General features: G+C 40.1%; 1 protein-coding gene across 1 annotated transcript in view; it reads right to left on the reverse strand.

Annotated features, from left to right (window-relative positions):
* The window catches only part of LOC124617433 (ubiquitin carboxyl-terminal hydrolase 30), a 115,284-nt gene that overhangs the window by 5,903 nt on the left and 88,953 nt on the right, over positions 1–20,428 (reverse strand). The window contains exons 7-8 of the mRNA XM_047145263.1: positions 13,084–13,154; positions 944–1,045 (exon numbers count right to left, since the gene is read on the reverse strand). Of these exons, the coding sequence (XP_047001219.1) occupies positions 944–1,045; positions 13,084–13,154 (173 nt within the window). The remainder of the gene's footprint in view (positions 1–943; positions 1,046–13,083; positions 13,155–20,428) is intronic.

Raw genomic sequence — 20,428 nt, forward strand, 5'->3', positions numbered from 1 at the left:
CAAGACATAAAAAAAATATACACTATGTGATCAAAAGTATCTGGACGACCCCAAAAACAAACGTTTTTCATATTAGGTACATTGTGCTGCCACCTGCTGCCAGATACGCTGTATCAGTGACCTCAGTAGTCACTAGACATTGTGAGAGAGCAGAATGGGGCACTCCCCAGAACTCAAGGACTTCTAACATGGATGTCACTTGTGTCATATGCCTGTACGTAAGATTTCCACACTCCTAAACATCCCTAGGTGTAGTGCCAACAGTAACATTCGGAGGCGGTGCTGTTATGGTGTGGTCATGTTTTTCGTGTGAAGGGAGCTTCCACCCCTTTTTCTTTTGCATGGCACTATTACATCACAGGCCTGTGGTGAAGTGGTTAGTGGTTACACGACAACAACATCCCTGTAATGGACTGGCCTGCACAGAATTCTGACCTGAATCCTATAGAACACCTTTGGGATGTTTCGGAACATCGACTTTGTGCCAGGTCTCACCCACCGACATTGATACATCTTCTCAGTGCAGCACTTCATGAAGAATAGGCTGTCATTCTCCAAGAAACCTTCCAGCACCTGACTGAATGTATGCCTGCGAGAATGGAAGCTGGCATCAAGGCTAAGGGTGGGCCAATACCATACTGAATTCCAGCATTACTGATGGAGGGCGCCACAAACTTGTAAGTCATTTTCAGCCAAGTGTTGGGATACTTTTGATAACATAGTGTACATGTGAAGGAGTAACAATCTATAAGGTAGTGAGAGAAATTATACACATATTAACATTCTATTTTGTCTTGTGAATAAGAAGGGTCATACTTTGTGAACACAGCAAGATTTAAATTGATGTTTTTGAGTTCATATTACAATATTTCACATGACCACAACTTTTATTAATTTGATGAAACTCTAAGAATACTATTGCAGTTTTACTGAGAAAGGTTACCTGTTTGGATGTGCTGCAGATCTCCGGCAGGTCACAAAATGACCATGCTCCGCATTCCCCTTATGTACTATTACAGCAGACAGTCTGTACAAATGTTTGAACCTATTCAGTCCCCAAAAGAAGTGAATATTAGTAAAAAAAACACTGTATTTAAAAAGTAATTACAACACGATTTAATAATAATCTCTACAAAAAAAGTTAAAAATGAAATTTAAAATGACAGCAAATTGTTTGAAATAGTGTCTTACAAAGTGTAACATGAGAAAATGGAAATATTTAAATGCTCTGCTGGCAATCTGACATTTACTCTGAACTATGATGACACTTTTGAAAAGCATTTACCATGCCATAATAATGGGGCAGTTGGAGGTGCTGCAATAGTGTTTCAAATGGTAGCAGTGTGAATTTTCCAAAAACGATATTTCAGAGTCATTATTAGCTAGGACATCAGGTAGAGTCCTACCAGCACATGCTGCACAATTTTGGTGAAATTTGCTCAGTCTTGCAAAACAGGACGACGTCAGACAGAGCCCATTTCCACAGTCATGATTACATAAACAATCATAATTTTCATTACTGTTCAAGATTCAAAAGCATCCATATCATAGCACCAGGTTTATAAAATGAGGTGTACCCTGTCTTGCTGGCTTCATCAGCACAAACTGTTAAACCTACAGAAGCTATTACAATGACAGTAATACAGGCCTGCAATATCACACACGTAACATCACAGACATGTGGTTTCACAGGATAGAGCCATGTAAAATACTGCTTGAACACTGATAGCCATTCCAAGATTAAAGTTCCTGCCACATTAAGAGACAGAATTCCCTGAGACAGTGTAATGAAAAATTAGATTTAACAGAGTGAGTACCAGTCAAAAAATGTGACAATCAACAAATAATGGCACTGAAGAACATAAGATTTCAATTCCAGACAGCCTGGAATGTGCATTATTTAAAGTAATGCTAATATCCCAAGTTCAGTATTCATGAAGTCTTTATCATAAAATATGTGCCACGGAATCTTCAGTGAACTGAACAAAACACTTAACAGCGTCTCAATGGCTTTGCCTGTGGTGTAACACAATATAGTGTGTAACAAAGCAACTACAATATTTAGTAATGTATATGTGTATCCTCCTCTACTTTTCTTCTTACATACATGTGATAATAATAGAAATAACTAAAGGCTTCACCATAATTTAAAGAAAAGAATTTCGTGCCACCCATAAGACAACATGAAATAAACTATTTCGTTTGTACTCTGGTAACAGCAAGAGGGAGCACTTGAAAGAACACTAGACAGGTGGCCAACTGAACGTTAGGAATGGCAGGTCACACAGATGAACACTCAGCAAAAATGTTCATATTTGCTCTGATGTAACACAGTTCTTTTGAAGCACTATTATTTTTTGGACACTGCTCTGTCCACTACAGTGTGTGAGTGGCAACAGGTTATTCTGCAAATATTACACACAGTAACATGTACAAGCAGACAGTGACTTTGAATATGTGTACAAGTAGCATTTCCAACTGTGACAACTATTACAGCGATGTTAGGAACGCGTTCTCAAGTCGTTATGTGTCGGTGATTTTACCATACGGCTCGGTGTTTGCGAGATTTCTTATGTTTGTGTGTGGAAGGTTTAACCACACAGATGGCCAAATGGTCGTGTGATGGAAGTACTGAATCCTGATCCTTTATTTCATTCATTATGTGCAGACAAGCAAGAGTATAGTTTAGAGCCATCATTGAAAGATCCACCTGGCACTGCAAAATTGATTAGTACAAGTGCAAGTTTCATTGTGTCATTTTTCCGTGTTGCAACTGTGTTAAACTGTCACGTGCTTGAGATAGAGTTCGAGAAATGGCTAACATAAGTCAAGTTCTCTTTGTAGTGAGTACTTGATTTGTGACTTGAATTATATTTAACGTAACTGATGGAAGTATCACACAAGGCAATGAAGGGAAGACATTCGCCTGATACCTCAGTCTTTCATGTGCTCTCGTCTTAAACAACAGCTGCCAAACACAGCTATCAATCCTTTGCTACTGTAACTGCTGTTTAATAGTGGAAAAAGCACCTCCCACTTACATTTGTAGGTTAATGCAGTTCTGTTGCTTTAATTAGTGACTAGTCAATCTTACTTCCCAGGCCGCCTCAATATGATTTTGATAATTGCAGTGTTTACCTATGAGAGCAGATTATTAGGGCTATTCCCGAGTGCCTTTTCAACAATACAGTGAAATAGTGGGGTTTGTAGTGCTCGCAGCATTTCACATAGGTAAATAGTGGTACCTTTGTACTTTCACCATAAGGTCACATGCATGGATGCTTGTGCACGCAATGGGCACGTCACTCAAAGTACATAATGTACAAGAGCAACAGTTTAAGTTTCTACAAAAATAATGAAAGAAAAACATGTGATACAAATCATTTTATTGTTTTGCAAAAATAATCACATTTAAAATTTACACAGTTTATCATGTGTTTGAACCAAACACTTTCCCCACTCTATTGTTGGTATGTAAGAACATAGAGTTGGAAGGATTCAACCACCTCCACTTCTGTAACGGCTCTATTCAAACCTATGTCTATTTTGACTACTGCCATCCCTACCACACTACCAAGTCTCTCCTATACAGTCTGATCACCATTGGATGGTGTGTCTGCAGTAACAAGCAATTCTTTGCCCAGTTTGCTGAAGGGAGCTTTCACAGACAGGCCTTACTCTCAAAACTATTCTCTCAAAACAAGTCTACTATGTCCACACATAACCTCAGTCCCCTAACCACCTCCAGAAACCAGCAACAAGGCAACACTCCCTCATCACCCATCATTATCCTGGATTGGAATACCTTAACCATATTCTCTGCCTATGCTTAAACTACAATGCCTGACAAAAAAAGTGAAGTACAGGAAAACCTGGTCGGATGTCAATGTAACTTCATACTAAGCACTTCATTAGCAGATTTGTAAATGATTGAGCTGCAATTATCTCTATCAGGTAGAATGGCCACCAGAGTGCATTAGTGTTGTTCATATTTACATTTATTACCGGGTTCAATAGGATATATAAGGGGTGTGAACAGCATCAGGTGTTGAGCGATCACAGCAAAGCCCATGGGGGTGATGCATACTAGTGAGAGACAGCATTGCCAGTACCTGACAGTTTGAATAGGTACCTCACAGTGGGTCTCCATTTGGCCGGAACATCAAATTGTGCAATGTTCAGATTTGTTGGGAATTTGGGTGTGACAAAGGCACAATGTTGGGCTGCATAGGAACGTGAGGGAAAACATACTGATCATCAACGTTTCAGTCAACCACCACAAGGAAAGATCACCATATTGTGCACCAAGCCCATCATACTTCTTTGACGTCTACGTCTGCCATCCGAAATCATGTAATAGATTCCTTGCAACATTTTGTATGACTTTCCACCATTCGTCAGACACTAGCAGCAGCCAGGCTACGGACTTATCATCCCATGCACTGGCTGCTGTCACACCACAACACAATGACTGCATTTGGAGTGGTGCCACGAGAAGGAAGTATGACCACTGATAAATGGCGTACCATTGTGCTCAGCAATGAATCACAGTTCTGCACTATCTCGGACGATCATTGTCGCTGAGTATGGAGGTGACCTATGTAAACGTCTCATTCCTCCAATGTTTCGGAAAGGTACAATGGTGTTACTAGTGGTGACATGAGTGGAGAATCGTCACGAATGACTTCAGATAATTACTGGTAGTGACTGATGGTACAATATGGACATCCTGTATCCTCATGTACTACCTCTCAAGTGACTGTATTGTAGTAGCATTTTACATCAGGACAATGCTAGTCCACATATGGTATATGTCTCTACAAATTGTCTGGATTATGTTGGGATATTCATGTGGCTAGTGAGATCCCCAGATCTGCCCCTAATCGAACACATGGCGGATCAACTCGGACAGCAACTCTGTCCCAGTGCCTACATCCAGAATATCAGGGACCAGTTAAACAGTTGTGGGCCAGCTTAACTCAGGAGAGGATACAATGGTTTAGTTACACATTTCCCTATTAAATCAGCGCATGCATCCTGGCCAGAAGAGTCCAATGTCATACTTATAAATGGGCTCATTCTGCCCTGTTCTGGGGTAAATTTGACTTGATTTTGTAATTACTGAAACAACATCACATACCTCTTAATCCTTGAAGTTTCATTCTGTTTCCTCCTACCTTTCCAGACGCTTCACTTTTTTTGTCAAGACCAGAAATGAGGAACATCTAACCCAAACTTCTTTCCACAATCCCCAAAGTGGGATTCCACAACCCAACCAGTCTGTACAATGCTACACCTACTCCCAACCTCTTGCAAAAAGGATCATATACCTGTGGAACGCCCAGGTGCAGACCTCTCAAATACACCCACACACCACATCCTATGCATTACCACCAAACAACCTTGTCAATTGAATGAATGTTTGCAGCAACTCTGTGTCCTAGAGCAGAGTTGACCATGTAGAGGTAGAACATGCTGCTGAGCATAACAGGTTCAATTTCAATGGCAGCTCCACAGCCTGTGCCATCTGGATGATACCGCCCAACCCAAGCTTCTCACACTATTGAGTTTGCAGACGACACTGCATTTCTATCAGAGACAGCAAAGGACTAAGCAGTTGAACAGAATGGACAGTGTCTTGAAAGAAGGAGATACGATGAACATCAAAAAAAGCAAAATGAGGATAATGGAGTGCAGTCATATTAAATCAGGTGATGATGAGGGGATTAGATTAGGAAACAAGACACTTAAGTAGTAGATGAGTTTTGCCCTTTGGGCAGCAAAATAATTGGTGTAGAGAGGATATAAAATGCAGTCTGACAATGGCAAAAAAGCATACCTGAAGAAGAGAAATTTGTTAACATCAAATATAGAGTTACGTGTCAGGAATTCTTTTCTGAAAGTATTTGCATGGAGTGTAGCCATATATGAAAGTGAAATGCGGACGATAAACAGTTCAGACAAGAAGAGAATATAAGCTTTTGAATTGCGGTGTTACAGAAGAATGCTGAAGAGTACATGGGTAGATCATGTAACTAAAGAGGTGTTACTGAATAGAATTGTGGAGAAAAGAAATTTGCAACACAACCTGACTAGAAGAAGGGATCAGTTGATAGAACACATTCTGAGACATCAAAGGATCATCGATTTAGTACTGGAGGGAAGAGTGGGGGGATGAAATTCATAGAGAAAGACCAAGAGATGAATACATTAAGCAGATTCAGAAGGCTGTAAGTTTCAGTAGATCACTAGCCAACAAGAAAACAATTTTTGAATGTTTTCTGCACTTCATGAGTCAATTGTTATTAATTTTGGGTCGAGAAAAATGAATATGACAAAGAAAAATTTTCCTTAGCTCTAGTTTCCGTGATACGCACTAGGTGAAAGTATTTAATATTAATGGATTAAGAGAAAAAGATACATTTTAATTACATATGCAAACAACATCAAAAGTGTATTTGATTTTAGTAATTGCATTTTAAGAGTTCTAAATTGCTGGAAGAATAGCTCGCAGACAGTTGTGGCAGACAGTTGTGTCTGAAGACAATCATGTGGTGAGTGCATGACATAGTTGTCTTTTAGCTTGCCTCTTGTAACGGAGTTCTGGAGCATCCCTACACAAAGACCAACAGTAATCCGCAAGCATTGCTTCTTTCCAATGGCCTGATATCTTTGTTCCATAACAGAAATGTCCTGATGGAATCTTTCTCCACGTCCATTGCTGACAGCTCCACAACTATGAGTGAAAAAGTCTAGGTGGGAGTGGAGAAACTGGATTTTAAGGGACATGTTGCATCCAAGGCTACTGTGTTTTTGCAGGAACACTGTCATCAACACAATGTAGTTATCATCTCTTTTGTTGCCTAAAACCCATGAACAATTCCCTTGAAAGCTTCCCAAGCTTCCTTTTCTTTCCCCTCCGAAACTTGGTCAAATGCAAGATCCTTTACAAGTTCTTGAATTTGTGGCCCAATAAAAATACCTTCCTTAACTTTTGCATCACTTAATTTCGGAAATTTCTCTCTTATGTCCTTCATGGTTTACGCCTTTGACAAAATTTTTCATCAAACCCAGCATGATATGCAGGGGTGGAAGAAGAACGTCTTTTGGGTCCACGAGAGGCTCAGCAACGATATTTTTGTCGCTAGGGTTAAGATTTCTTGCAGGCCAGTCTGCTTTAATACAATGTGATTTCCTATCCATACTGGCCCATATACATAAGAAGCTGCAATGTTTTGTGTACCTCACTTCCATTCCTAAGAGTATGGCAATGACTTTTAGATTGTCATAGATTTTCCATTTCTGTTCATAATATTTGACTGAGTCCACGAGGGCTGTCATATCTGCATATGTCTCCTTCATGTGAAATGCCTGACCAACAGGAATAGAAGGAAGACTGTTACCATTGTGAAGTAACACAGCTTTCAAACTAAGCTTAGAGGAGTGTATGAACAGCCTCCATTCAGCTGGATCATGGTTCAAATTCAAAGATTTCATCAAGCCATTAACGTCACAGCAAACAACAAGATTGTTTCTCTTCTCCAAAAAGAAAAGCAGTTCCATGTAACGTTTTCTGTTCTGTGAGACTGTGACATCACTTTCGAGAAGATTCCATTGCTGCAATCAAGACCCAAGAATTTCTGCCTTCTCCTTTGACAGATCAAGGTCTCATGAGATCACTCATTCCGCTTGAATAAGTCTGTTCAGTTTATCACCTTTTATTCAAAATCAGAGTCACAGCATGTGCAAGTCTTGTTTGGTTGTTGTTCTTCTTCTTATTCTACACTGTCTTCATTTTCTACTTCAAACACACAATTTTCGGATGGAGTAGGAACTGGTAAACTATCTTAATTCGGAATGGGTCGATTAGAAGATCGAAGATTCAGGCACTGAACTGTTCTTCTTTACTTCATAGACAATACTGTCTTAATGAGTGGAGTCAAGCAGCAATAGCAGTCATCTGTATGGTTTGTAGGCTCCCACCAAACCATAGATACAGCATAAGCCACAGATTGTTTCTTATTTTGCAGTCATTCTTGCAATGTAAATGAATATGTGTTGCAATAAATATTTGGAGCTTAAGACTTATCCTGGTCACCTACTTCCATACTGAAATAATGCTGATAGGCAGTCTTCACAAGAGGCACCAGATTGCATTTTTGCGAGGAAAATGTTATTTCACCACAAATGCAACAAAAATTATTCATCTTAATTATGCATTTTTGTGGCATTTTTATGAATTTTACACTACAAAAGCACACTTGAACCAGAAATTCTGCTTTAATTACAGTAAAACAATATGAAACTCACAGCCACAGCAATAATATCTATGTTCATGACTTACAAATAGCTTAAGAGCATTTGTGTTCTATTATTCGACACGTGTGCTAACTCTGAAAACAAAACTTCTCCCAAACTGAAAGTGTTGACTATAAAAATGAAATGTCACTTTATCTCCGAAGCAAGAGCCACTTTTTTTGGTGATTTTTTAATTCAGCAAATGGAAATACATAAGAATTAACTATTTTTGAGCTCAAAACATTTTCATTGTTGGCTAGTGTATTCAGAGATGATACGGCTTGCACAGGATAGAGTAGCAACGAGAGCTGCATCAATCCAGTCTTTGGACAGAAGACCAAGGAGTTATCAGTTGTACATAAGAAGAAATAACTTATTTCCTTCATGTCTTGGAATGTGAGCAATTGAAATTTTAAAAGTACAGCTTCCAATCACACACAACATATTTTCCTGTAGCTTGTCCTACTATAGACTTAACATTTCTGTGACACACACAGTGGCTAACAAACATGAAAAGACATGTAGAGCTGTTCTTTTAATTTTCTACAGCTCTTCCTTGAATCCAACTTGGTATGAGTCAGACTGACATATAACAGTTGAGATTTTTATCAGGTCTTTTAAAGTAACCTACTTCATAAATGAATTACATAACTTTAGGATTGTTGTAACTGATTCCGTTTGTTGTCTGCCTTCATTATAAGTATGTTCACGTAGAGTTACAACCTAATTATGAATGTGATATGTAGACATTTGATGATCATGATTAATTCTCACAACTGCTTGGCTATGGTGTAATCAAGCTAGAGCAGATATTTTTGTCACTTTAAACATATTACAGCCTACAGCTTCAAGTCATCAAGTGACTAATATGAGGGGCATTTGAAAAGTTCATGCAAAAATAAAAACTACTTACGTGTTTGGGGTAATCCTTTTTTATTTTTCGACATAGTCTCCTTTTAGACTTACACACATTGTCCAATGCTGTTCTAATTTGTTGATCCCTTCCGGATAATAGGAATTGTCCAAGTCTGCAAAATAGCTATTATTTGCTGCAATCACTTCCACGTTTGAATAAAATCTTTATCCCGCCAGCCATTTCTTCAAATTGGGCAACGCCGGCCGCGGTGGTCTCGTGGTTCTAGGCGCGCAGTCCGGAACCGTGCGACTGCTACGGTCGCAGGTTCGAATCCTGCCTCGGGCATGGATGTGTGTGATGTCCTTAGGTTAGTTAGGTTTAAGTAGTTCTAAGTTCTAGGGGACTGATAACCACAGCAGTTGAGTCCCATAGTGCTCAGAGCCATTTGAACCAAATTGGGCAACAAATAGTAGTCCGAGGGAGCCAAGTCTGAAGAATAGGGGGGATGTGAAACAATATAGAATCCTATTTCCAATAATTTTGCAATCACAACTGCTGAGGAGTGTGCTGGTGCACTGTCGTGATGGAAAAGGGCTTTTTTTATGGTCCAACTGCCGGTGTTTTTCTTGCAGCTCAGTTTTCAAACAGTCCAATAATAATGAATAATATGCACCGGTGATAGTTTTACCCTTCTCCAGATAGTTGATGAGCATTATCCCTTGCGAATCCCAAAAGACAGTCGCCATAACCTTTCTGGCCGAAGGAATGGTCTTCACCTTCTTTGGTGCAGATTCTCCCTTGGTAACCCATTGTTTAGATTGTTGTTTGGTTTCAGGAGTATAGTAATGCATCCATGTTTCATCAACAGTGACGAAACGACGCTTAAAGTCCTGCGGATACTTCCTGAACAGCTGCAAACCATCCTTGCGACACTTCACATGATTCCGTTTTTGGTCAAGCGTGAGCAATAGCGGAACCCATCTTGTGGATAGCTTTCTCATGTCCAAATGTTTACGCAAAATATTATGTACCCATTTATTTGAGATGTCCACAGCACTAGCCATCTCATGCACCTTAACTCTTCTGTCATCCATCACCATACCATAGATTTTATCAATGATTTCTGGAGTCGTAACCTCCACAGTGCGTCCAGAACATTCAGCATCACTTGTGCCCATATGACCACTCCAAAAATTTGGAAACCACTTATAAACAGTTCTAATTGAAGGTGCAGAGTCACCATAATGTTTATCAAGCTTCTCTTTAGTCTCCTGAGACGTTTTGCCTTTCATAAAGTAATGTTTAATCACCACACGAAATTCATTTTCGTCCATTTTTTGACAATCACTCGACTTCCTTGATTCACATGAATGCCGTACACAAAGAAGTACACCAATGTGGCTGAAACTTGGTGTGCGTTCTTTGCAAAGATGCTACTAACTAAAAATGACCTTAATATTCACCAGTAGTGCCATCTCTCGGACTTTGCATGGACTTTTCAAATGCTGCTAATAATTGCCTTTTAAAATGAAGTAGGTCATAACCTACTATGCACACATGTCTTCCCATAAATAAGTTTTACTTGTGTATTGCGCTGGCTCATTTCACCATGTCACAAAGTACCAACACAATGATAAAACATTCATTAACATGTCCTTTGTTTCCTCTGATTAGAAAGAATAAGAAACAATATGAAGCAAAACACATGCACAGAGTTCCAATGTGTGGATGTGATCCTTAATAATAAATCTATTCCACAGGAACAAAATCAGTTTAACAGGATTTACAAGACAATTGCGCATTAAATTAATAAGTGGCAGCTTACATCTATCTCAAGACAGAGATTTATTTACTTGTACTTGAAAAAAATATACAGTTTTTCCAGTATGCACAGTACCAAACACAGCAGTATACGAAAGCATCCTTCCCCTTCAAATCTTTTGCGAGAAGGAGGAGCCAGTGGCTCTGAAAGCTTGTAAAAGTTAAATCCTTTTGTTTGTGTGTTACCCTGCTGCCGTTTTATTTACCTGTTTACATTATAATATCCATATATGATTTGGAGCAACAAATGACAGGACACAACTAACAGCTCCCCTTTCAGTTATTTCAGTTGAACAAGCACTCCACTGGGCACATGGAATGTACTTCCAGTAAAATGGAGTCTCTCCATTTTCTGCAACACACGTGAGAGAACATCTCCACTGAAGTTTTCTTAATGACGTATTTTGATAGCAGCATTAAATGACCACTGACATCTTTATACTTGACATTACTAATTTGCTTTTACGCTGGAAGAACACCCTATGCATTTCTCAAATTCTGTTTCTAAGCAACTGAATTTGATGGCTTGAATAGAGTTTTGTCGGAGAGACTGATACACATTATGAGGTAAGGAGTTTGTGCGTCAAATCCTGTTCTGCTACATGATGAATTGTCACAGCAGCTAAAGATGTTTGTGATGTTTAAGTAAAGTAAAGGGGTCAAATATTGACACACCTCCTGTGCGTAATGTGTCTGTTCCTAAAGAGTGGGCATACGAGGAAAGATGTAGCCACAGCGAACAGATGCCAGGAGAATGCTGATTACTTGCTGGGAGTCTGGTATGCACTCCATGGACCCAGGAGACGTGCACAGATTATGGAGTCTCTAAGGAGAAAAGCAAATGATGTTTTCTGAATTGTAATGTAAGAAGGCCTTTGTTGGTTGGTTTAAAAGAGGGGGAGGCGGGGGAGGGGGGGGGGGGGGGGCAAACTGCGAGGTCATCAGTCCCTTGTTCCTGGTAAAATAATTACACAAAGGAAGATGGATGCAAATGAAAACACATGTTCAGTCATCATTTGATAATTTGGTATAAGTTGTTAGTTGGATAGCTTTAGCAATTTACTGCAGCAGAGGAGACACTTTGGAGAAGTCTGCAGGGGTGTGGCATAGCATAGATGATCCACAACATTCCAAACAGTGACTGGAGATACAAGCCTGAGTCATCAAAAAAGAAGTAATCCTTTACCACAACATGTGATGCTTGGTGCAGGGTGCAAGTGAAATATTACTGGGTGATACCAAACTAGACTAAACCAACTAATACAACCAAAATCCAAATGGATATATTTTATTTCTTGCCATAGCTTCTACCTACTAGCTGTTAGCAGACTGACAGATGTATAAAAGCTGAAAGAAACATTAGCTTGCACCACAAGGTTCTGAAAGATAAGTTTATGTTAGCTTTTGCAGATGTCTAAGTCAGCTGCCACCTAGCAATTAAATAGTATTTTTTTTAAATACGTAGCTATGCTGTGTTGTAGCTTCATTTTGTATTTATTTTCTTTACAAATACTGTTACTGTGACAAAATGGGTTTTACTCAAAAAACTGCTGAAAATCAGTACAAAATGTTCCTGCTTCCTTAACCATTTTGCACCATTCCTGTCATTTAAGTTTGATTACAGCCATTTTCAATTTCTTTAGGAGTCTGAATAACATTACCATTATGCTTAGGACTGTAAAATGTTCTACTTTTGTACTATGATTCATGCTTTCATTCTTCGGTTTAGGGTCAAATCTGCAGTACTTTTTCTATTTTTTCCCAGTTTCTGACACTAATCGAGCTTTATAATATGAAACATTACAACTTATTCCAGGCACATGGTCTATTCTACACAGTGTACAGCAAGTAACACAGAGTTTGTCTTGGTTTGTCCTTATCATATGCTCATAGTTTTTCCTCTGCACTTTTTATTCATCAGCTTCAGAAAAAGAAACCAACATTCTGAATATTTGACATTTCATTTTATCCACCTATGTCATAGTTGTTTCTCAGATACTGCGAGAGTACAGTTATTCAGTGTGACACTAATAATGTTACATTAAAAACTTAATGTGAATCATGATATGCTCATTATATAAAGGAATGCTATAGAAGTTATCACATACCTGTCAATTACAACAGGTGCTTTTCTGCCAGAACCTTCACCTCCCATAATAGAAGTAAGATCATTCTTTTTCTGTAAAAGTAAACAAAAGATAGAATTTTCATTCCACTAAATTACTTGTATAAATTTTATTTTATGGTTAAGTACACTTATAAATGAGAAAATTGCAATGTCATGATGTAACCAGCAAAAGATACAGAATATGTATCTAACACAAAGCTGGATCAGACATACAAATAATTAGAAACTGAGTGAGACTGAGGAACCATACACACAGTATATCATTATTAATGAACTGTGGTTTATACCAGCTCAATGTTAAGAAGTGTCTTAAAATCAAACTTCAGTCTGAAATGGGCTGAATGTCCAATCTGTGCAGAGAAACTGTATATGCTGTAAATATACATGGAGTTAAATGTCACATAATTAACGGAAGTGTTGAACAGTAGAGTAAAGGGAGGTTGTCAAATAAAAAAATTCTATAGTAAGCCATAAACTGTACAATGTCTTGGAATGATAACCATGAACTATAGTTAAGAGCAGTGTGCAATAAATAATAACTGCGCATTCTTACATATGAATACTTTGACTACTTGAGCTTAAGTAAACGTTCCAGTCTGCAGGCTACTTTTTAAATTTTATTTATTTACTTTTGTTAGGATGGAGCCATCAATATGTTGCCTCTTGCAAAGGTCATACTATGGCTCTTAGTGTTACAAGTAATAATTACGACAGTCAATAATAATTATAGAAATTTAGTACACTCTTTAGGAGTATTAGTACTGAAAGGATCATGAATTTACTAAACATTATATGTTGTATATGCAACATATTAAAAAATACATGTGTGGGTTTTTACTATTTGAGGCTTTAAAATTCATGGATTGAATAACACTGCTTTTTAGTTTTTTTAAAAGATCTTTTAGCTTTGATTTTAACAGTCTTTGTTCATAGACTTCAGTTTTCCTATTAGTCTTTGTAACCTTTGTTTTTTAATTTTCCATTTTACTGCCAATATAGTTACATTCAAGAAGCGTGAAGTTATTCTTATTAAGTTTTCTCCATTTTCTGAAGTCATTACAGATGAATGAATGGATATTTCCCACAAATAGATAAATTGAAACTTTACCTCACACTTGTCCAGCTTAACTAGTGTGTGTCTTTGAAGATGTCTTTTTATGTGCTCTTCCTTTTTCTCCCTCCTGAGCCTGCTTGATGGGTTGTGGAGAGTTAATACTAGTCTTTAATCAATCGAAGTAAGGGAAATAGAGAGAGATCCATAGTTTCTTTAACACAAAATGTTCTGTGACCGTCAATTGAGCGCACCAAGACCTTAAGAGTGATAGCAGTTTTACAGTGTCAATCAATTCTCAACCTGAGAAGCCTGCTGGTTCATCAAATCCATATCCAAGCTATGCTTGCTGAACCCCACAAGATGCATATATTTTACCACCACTCAGATGACATACACCTTTACAGGATGCTATCGGCATGGTGAGCATCGATCTTTCTTCCTTCCCAGTAACTTTTTGGTTACAAAGACATGCTGACAACCAAGTTCTACAAGTAAGCCATATCAGAAACAGCTAAACAATTACATCTAATTCTGACTTAAATGAACCAGCCATAATCAATGTTTGCAGTCAACCAATAACTCTCAAGGCCTTGTTTCCAGAAATGCTGATAACTGCAGCAGTAACAACAATTTTAAAAAAAGATAACCAAATAATGTCTAGTTACACTCACATTACTCCCAATCTTTTTATGATTTCTTAGAAGGTTGTTCAATGGCAGAATAATTATTCATATTTCTGCCGTATTTTAACAATCTCTCAGTTTAGCTCCTGCATGTGATACTCAATAGAGACTGCCATCTCTAACACCATAGTCAAGGATCTTGCCAAGGTCTTTGATGTATAGTAATAACACATCATATCAGTAAATGCATGGCTGAAAAATATTAACACAAATTCTTTATAGATGAATGGAAAAACTGGTAGAAGCTGACCTCGGGGAAGATCAGTTTGGATTCTGTAGAAATGTTAGAACATGTGAGGCAATACTGACCCTACGACTTATCTTAGAATATAGATTAAGGAAACGCAAACCTACATTTCTGGCAGTTGTAGACTTAGAGAAAGCTTTTGACAATGTTGACTGGAATACTCTCTTTCAAATTCTGAAGGTGGCAGGGGTAAAATACAGGGAGCAATAGGCTATTTCCAATTTGTACAGAAAGCGGATGGCAGTTATAAGAGTCGAGGGACATGAAATGGAAGCAGTGGTTGCGAAGGGAGTGAGACAGGGTTGTAGCCTCTCCCTGATGCTATTCAATCTGTATACTGAGCACGCAGTAAAAGAAACAAAAGAAAAGTTCGGAGTAGGAATTAAAATCCATGGAGAAGAAATAAAAACTTTAAGGTTCGCTGATGACATAGTAATTCTGTCAGAGACAGCAAAGGACCTGGAAGAGCAGTTGAATGGAATGGGCAGTATCTTGAAAGGAGGATACAAGATGAACACCAACAAAAGCAAAACGAGGGTAATGGAATGTAGTCAAATTAAATCAGGTGATGCTGATGGAATTAGATTAGAAAATGAGACAAAGTAGTAAATGAGTATTGCTACTTGGGGAGCAAAATAACTGATGACGGTTGAAGTAGAGAGGATATAAAATGTAGACTGGCAATGGCAAGGAAAGCATTTCTGAAGAAGAGAAATTTGTTAACATTGAGTATAGATTTAAGTGTCAGGAAGTCGTTTTTGAAAGTATTTGTATGGAGTGTGGCCATGTATGGAAGTGAAACGTGGACAATAAATAGTTCGGACAAGAAGAGAATAGAAGCTTTTGAAATGTGGTGCTACAGAAGAATGCTGAAGATTAGAAGGGTAGATCACACAACTAATGAGGAGGTATTGAATAGGGTTGGGGAGAAGAGAAATTTGTGGCACAACTTGACTAGAAGAAGGGATCGGTTGGTAGGACATGTTCTGAGGCATCAAGGGATCACTAATTTAGTATTGGGGGGCAGCATGGAGGGTAAAAATTGTAGAGGGAGACCAAGAGATGAACACACTAAACAGATTCAGAAGGATGTAGGCTGCAGTAGGTACTGGGAGATGAAGAAGCTTGCACAGGATAGAGTTGCATGGAGAGCTGCATCAAACCAGTTTCTGGACTGAAGACCACAACAACACAACAACAACAACAATATGCTGACGGAATCTTCCACCATTATTTTATAGAAAACTTTACTATGTAACAATGAAAACACTAACGGTGAGTGTTCTGTATCAATATTTTGCATTTTTATCTTTAAATATAACAAATAATTGGACTGAAGACCACAACAACAACAAACAATATAAATGGTGCAGAAATCTAACAAAGGAGATGTGAATTATGACGACAAGTGCTATGAATGATTTAATAGAGAAAAGACATGCACTACAAAATTCTATATATCTATATCCAACAAGTGAAGAAGACGTTATGAGAATCATATACAACGATATTGCAGTGCCTCTGTTATTCTGATTACAATGCAATGTTCCTTGCCATTGCAGTGACTACAGCCATGGTGAAACATCATATTTATCTGCCGAAACAGGGCAAGCGACTTTCAAGTACAATGTCTTACCTGTACAGGAATATCCATAATGGATGTACAAATACAGATCATAGACACATGGTTGACGAGATATGGAAGTTTGAGTCTGGCCACGAGTTGTGCACAGATAGCCAATGGTGAGGTGACTACTCACAATACCGAGCGAGGTGGCGCAGTGGTTAGCACACTGGACTCGCATTCGGGAGGACGACGGTTCAATCCCGTCTCCGGCCATCCTGATTTAGGTTTTCCGTGATTTCCCTAAATCGCTTCAGGCAAATGCCGGGATGGTTCCTTTGAAAGGGCACGGCCGATTTCCTTCCCAATCCTTCCCTCACCCGAGCTTGCGCTCCGTCTCTAATGACATCGTTGTCGACGGGCCATTAAACACTACTCTCGTCCTCCTCCACTACTTGCAATAAGCGGGAAATTCGGGTTCGAGTCCCAATCAAGCGCAAATTTTCATTGTCATCATTCCATTTTATACCTTATGGTTGTCCTTATTTGCAAATGCGAATTCATGTAATCATAAACAAGTTGAAAAACACAAGGACCCAGGACATCTATGGTATCTCAAATAAGAGTATTAAACTTTCAACCAAATAGATCATTACCCCCTTGACCAAAACGATTAATGAGGCAATCACAGAAGGACTGTATCCAGATAGTTTAAAAAATGCTAGGGTGCTACCACTTTGCAAAAGAGGTGACATTACAGAACCTGGAAACTACAGACCTGTTAGTATTATACCAGTAACATCTAAAACCTTTGAAGATTTTGACCTAGTTAATCAGAACATTCTCCCTGAAAAACTAAAGTTCTATGGGGTGAAAGGCATTCGGTCTTATAAGATCCTACTTAATGAACAGAATACCAAAAGATGGTGTAATAACTTCAAGTTGAACAAATATATTTCAAGGAAGACGCAATACATGAAAGTCACAGATCAAGTAAACAGAGTAAGATGTGTGTACACTTAAACACTCAAATGATAACTGAGTCCGCGTAACTGCTTGGTGGCACTTTGAAAGATCGGCGAGTCACAACACTTTTCCCCCCTTTGAATTTTTTGCACAGGTCTTGATGGAGGTGGCCTGTAGATTGCTAACGTCCATAGGTGTTGTTTTACTGGCCGTACAGTCTTGAGGAGGAGGCTTCCCGTATGGATGGAAGTGTCCCCAATGATAACAGGTCGAGATGACAGGAGACGTGAGGGTCGAATCTGCTGGGGCCCCGTGCACCAATCTGCCCGTTGCGGCAAGTCTGGTTGTTATAACAGGAGACATGGACGATGTGTCCGCATCCGTAGGAGAAGGAAGCGAGTAGAGTTGCTCCGACAGATGATGGTCATCTGGTTCCTGCATGGGCACGTCTCCTGTTGGCGTCAGTTCTTGTGCTGGCACCGATATCATGGTGAGAGCAGAGAGCACTGCGTTTTGAGTAACAAGAGATTCCAGTATCCTGAGTGTCAGGTAGAGCTGAAGGTGGTGTAGTGGCATCCGGAACAGGTGCTGACGGCACACAAGGCTGAACCTGGTCCGAATGACGCACTGCAACACCCGTGTCCATCTGGATTTCATACAGGCGTTGGCCACAGTGTCTTAAGATGCTGCCAGGACTCCATTTTGGCGGCCCGCCATATCCCCGTATCCATACAAAGTCGTCGACGGTGAACCGGTCAAGCGAACACACCCGCGGCCGTGAGGTGGAAGGCCACAGAAGATGAAGTAGCGTGCGGGGCTGTCGGCCATGTAAGAGCTCAGCCGGGCTGTGGTCGCCCATGGGGGTGAAACGGTAAGAAGCCAGAAATTGGAGAAGCACATCATCAGCAGAAGAAGAAGTCAGGAGTTTCCTCATCTGAGACTTAAATGTGTGGACCAGTCGTTCAGCCTCACTGTTTGACTGTGGATGGAATGGAGGGGCCGTGACATGCATGACGCCATGGCGGGCACAAAAATCTACAAAATCAGAAGAGGCAAATTGCGGACCATTATCAGTAACAAGAGTAGAGGGAAGGCCTTCCAAAGAGATAATGCGAGCTAGAGCATTAGTGGTTGCCGCAGTGGTAGGCGACGTGCAACGGACAATGAAAGGAAAGTTATAGTAGGCATCAATAATGAGAAGCCAATAAGTACCTAAAAAAGGTCCCGCGAAGTCAGCATGAATACGCTCCCAGGGCTTCTAAGGCGAAGGCCATGGTGACAAAGATGACTTCGGGGTGGTGGCCTGTGACGCACAAGGGCCACAGGCAGCGACCATGTGTGCGATTTCTGAGTCGATGTTGGGCCAGTACACATGACAGCGCACCAGAGATTTTGTGCGAGAGACACCCCAGTGCCCTTGGTGAAGGAGATGCAAGACCGAAGCATGCAAAGACGCAGGTACCACAACACGCGGCGAAGCATTTTTGGTGGTAAGGAGGATAACACTAACCCTAGCCGTGAGGCGGTAACACAAAGCGTAGTAGTTCCGCAATGGATCAGAAGTCTTAGCAGACGCACAATCTGGCCAACCCTTCTGAATACAGCGTAAAACCCGGGAGAGGGTAGGATCAGAACCCGTAGCAGCCGCCAGCTGGTCCCCAGTGATGGGGAACCCGTCCACAACCCACTGCTTGGCAACATCCAGGTGGAAATACAAAAGTTCGTCCCTATCGAATGCCAGATGAGGACCTATGGGAAGGCGAGACAGTGCATCAGCATTCGCATGTTGAGCCGTCGGCCGGAAATGAATCTCATAATTGAAATGAGACAAGTAAAGAGCCCAACGCTGGAGGCGGTGTGCAGCCTTGTCGGGAAGTGATGTTGGTGGATGAAACAAGGAAACAAGTGGTTTGTGATCCATAACAAGATGAAATTTGGATCCATAGAGAAAAACACCAAAGTTATGAAGAGCATAAATAATGGCCAAAGCTTCTCTTTCAATTTGAGAATACTTTTGTTCGGCATCCGTCAGCGTTTTGGAGGCATAAGCAATGGGTTGTTCAGAACTGTCAGAAAAATGGTGCGCAAGGACTGCACTGATGCCGTATTGAGAGGCATCCGTGGCAAGAGCAAGATGTTGGCCAGGTCAATAAGTAGCCAGGCACAGGGCCTGTTTCAGCATAGTCTTCAATTTCTGGAAAGCCGCATCGCATGACGCGGACCAGTGAAAAGGCACGTTTTTATGCAACAGGTGGTGCAACGGCTGAGCCACCGAAGCAGCAAATGGTAAAAACTAGTGATAGTATGCTATCCCTAAGAAGGCCTGCAGTTCCTTAACAGATGTAGGGTGAGGAAGGGCATCGATCGCAGCGACAGTTTGCTGAACTGGACGAATACCATCCCGCGAGAGTTGAAACCCCAAGTACATGATAGATGCCTGAAAAAATTTTGATTTCTGAAGATTACACTTAAGACCGGGAGTCTGTAAGACATGAAAAAGTGTGTGGAGATTTTGAAGATGTTCGTCAGTGGTGGAGCCAGTGAGAACAATGTTATCCTGGTAATTTATACATCCAGGGACAGTGAGCAATAATTGTTCCAAGAATCGCTGAAAGAGAGCAGGGGCACTGGAAACCCCGAATGGCAATCGTTGGTATTGATAGAGGCCGAAAGGCGTGTTAAGGACCAGAAACTGCCGGGAAACAGCATCGAGAGGAAGTTGATGATAAGCTTCTGACAGGTCAAGTTTAGAAAAATACTGGCCTCCAGCAAGCTTAGTGAACAATTCTTCAGGTTGAGGCGTAGGGTAAG

Source organism: Schistocerca americana, chromosome 1 (assembly GCF_021461395.2).
Source record: "Schistocerca americana isolate TAMUIC-IGC-003095 chromosome 1, iqSchAmer2.1, whole genome shotgun sequence".
NCBI classification, from domain to species: domain Eukaryota; kingdom Metazoa; phylum Arthropoda; class Insecta; order Orthoptera; family Acrididae; genus Schistocerca; species Schistocerca americana.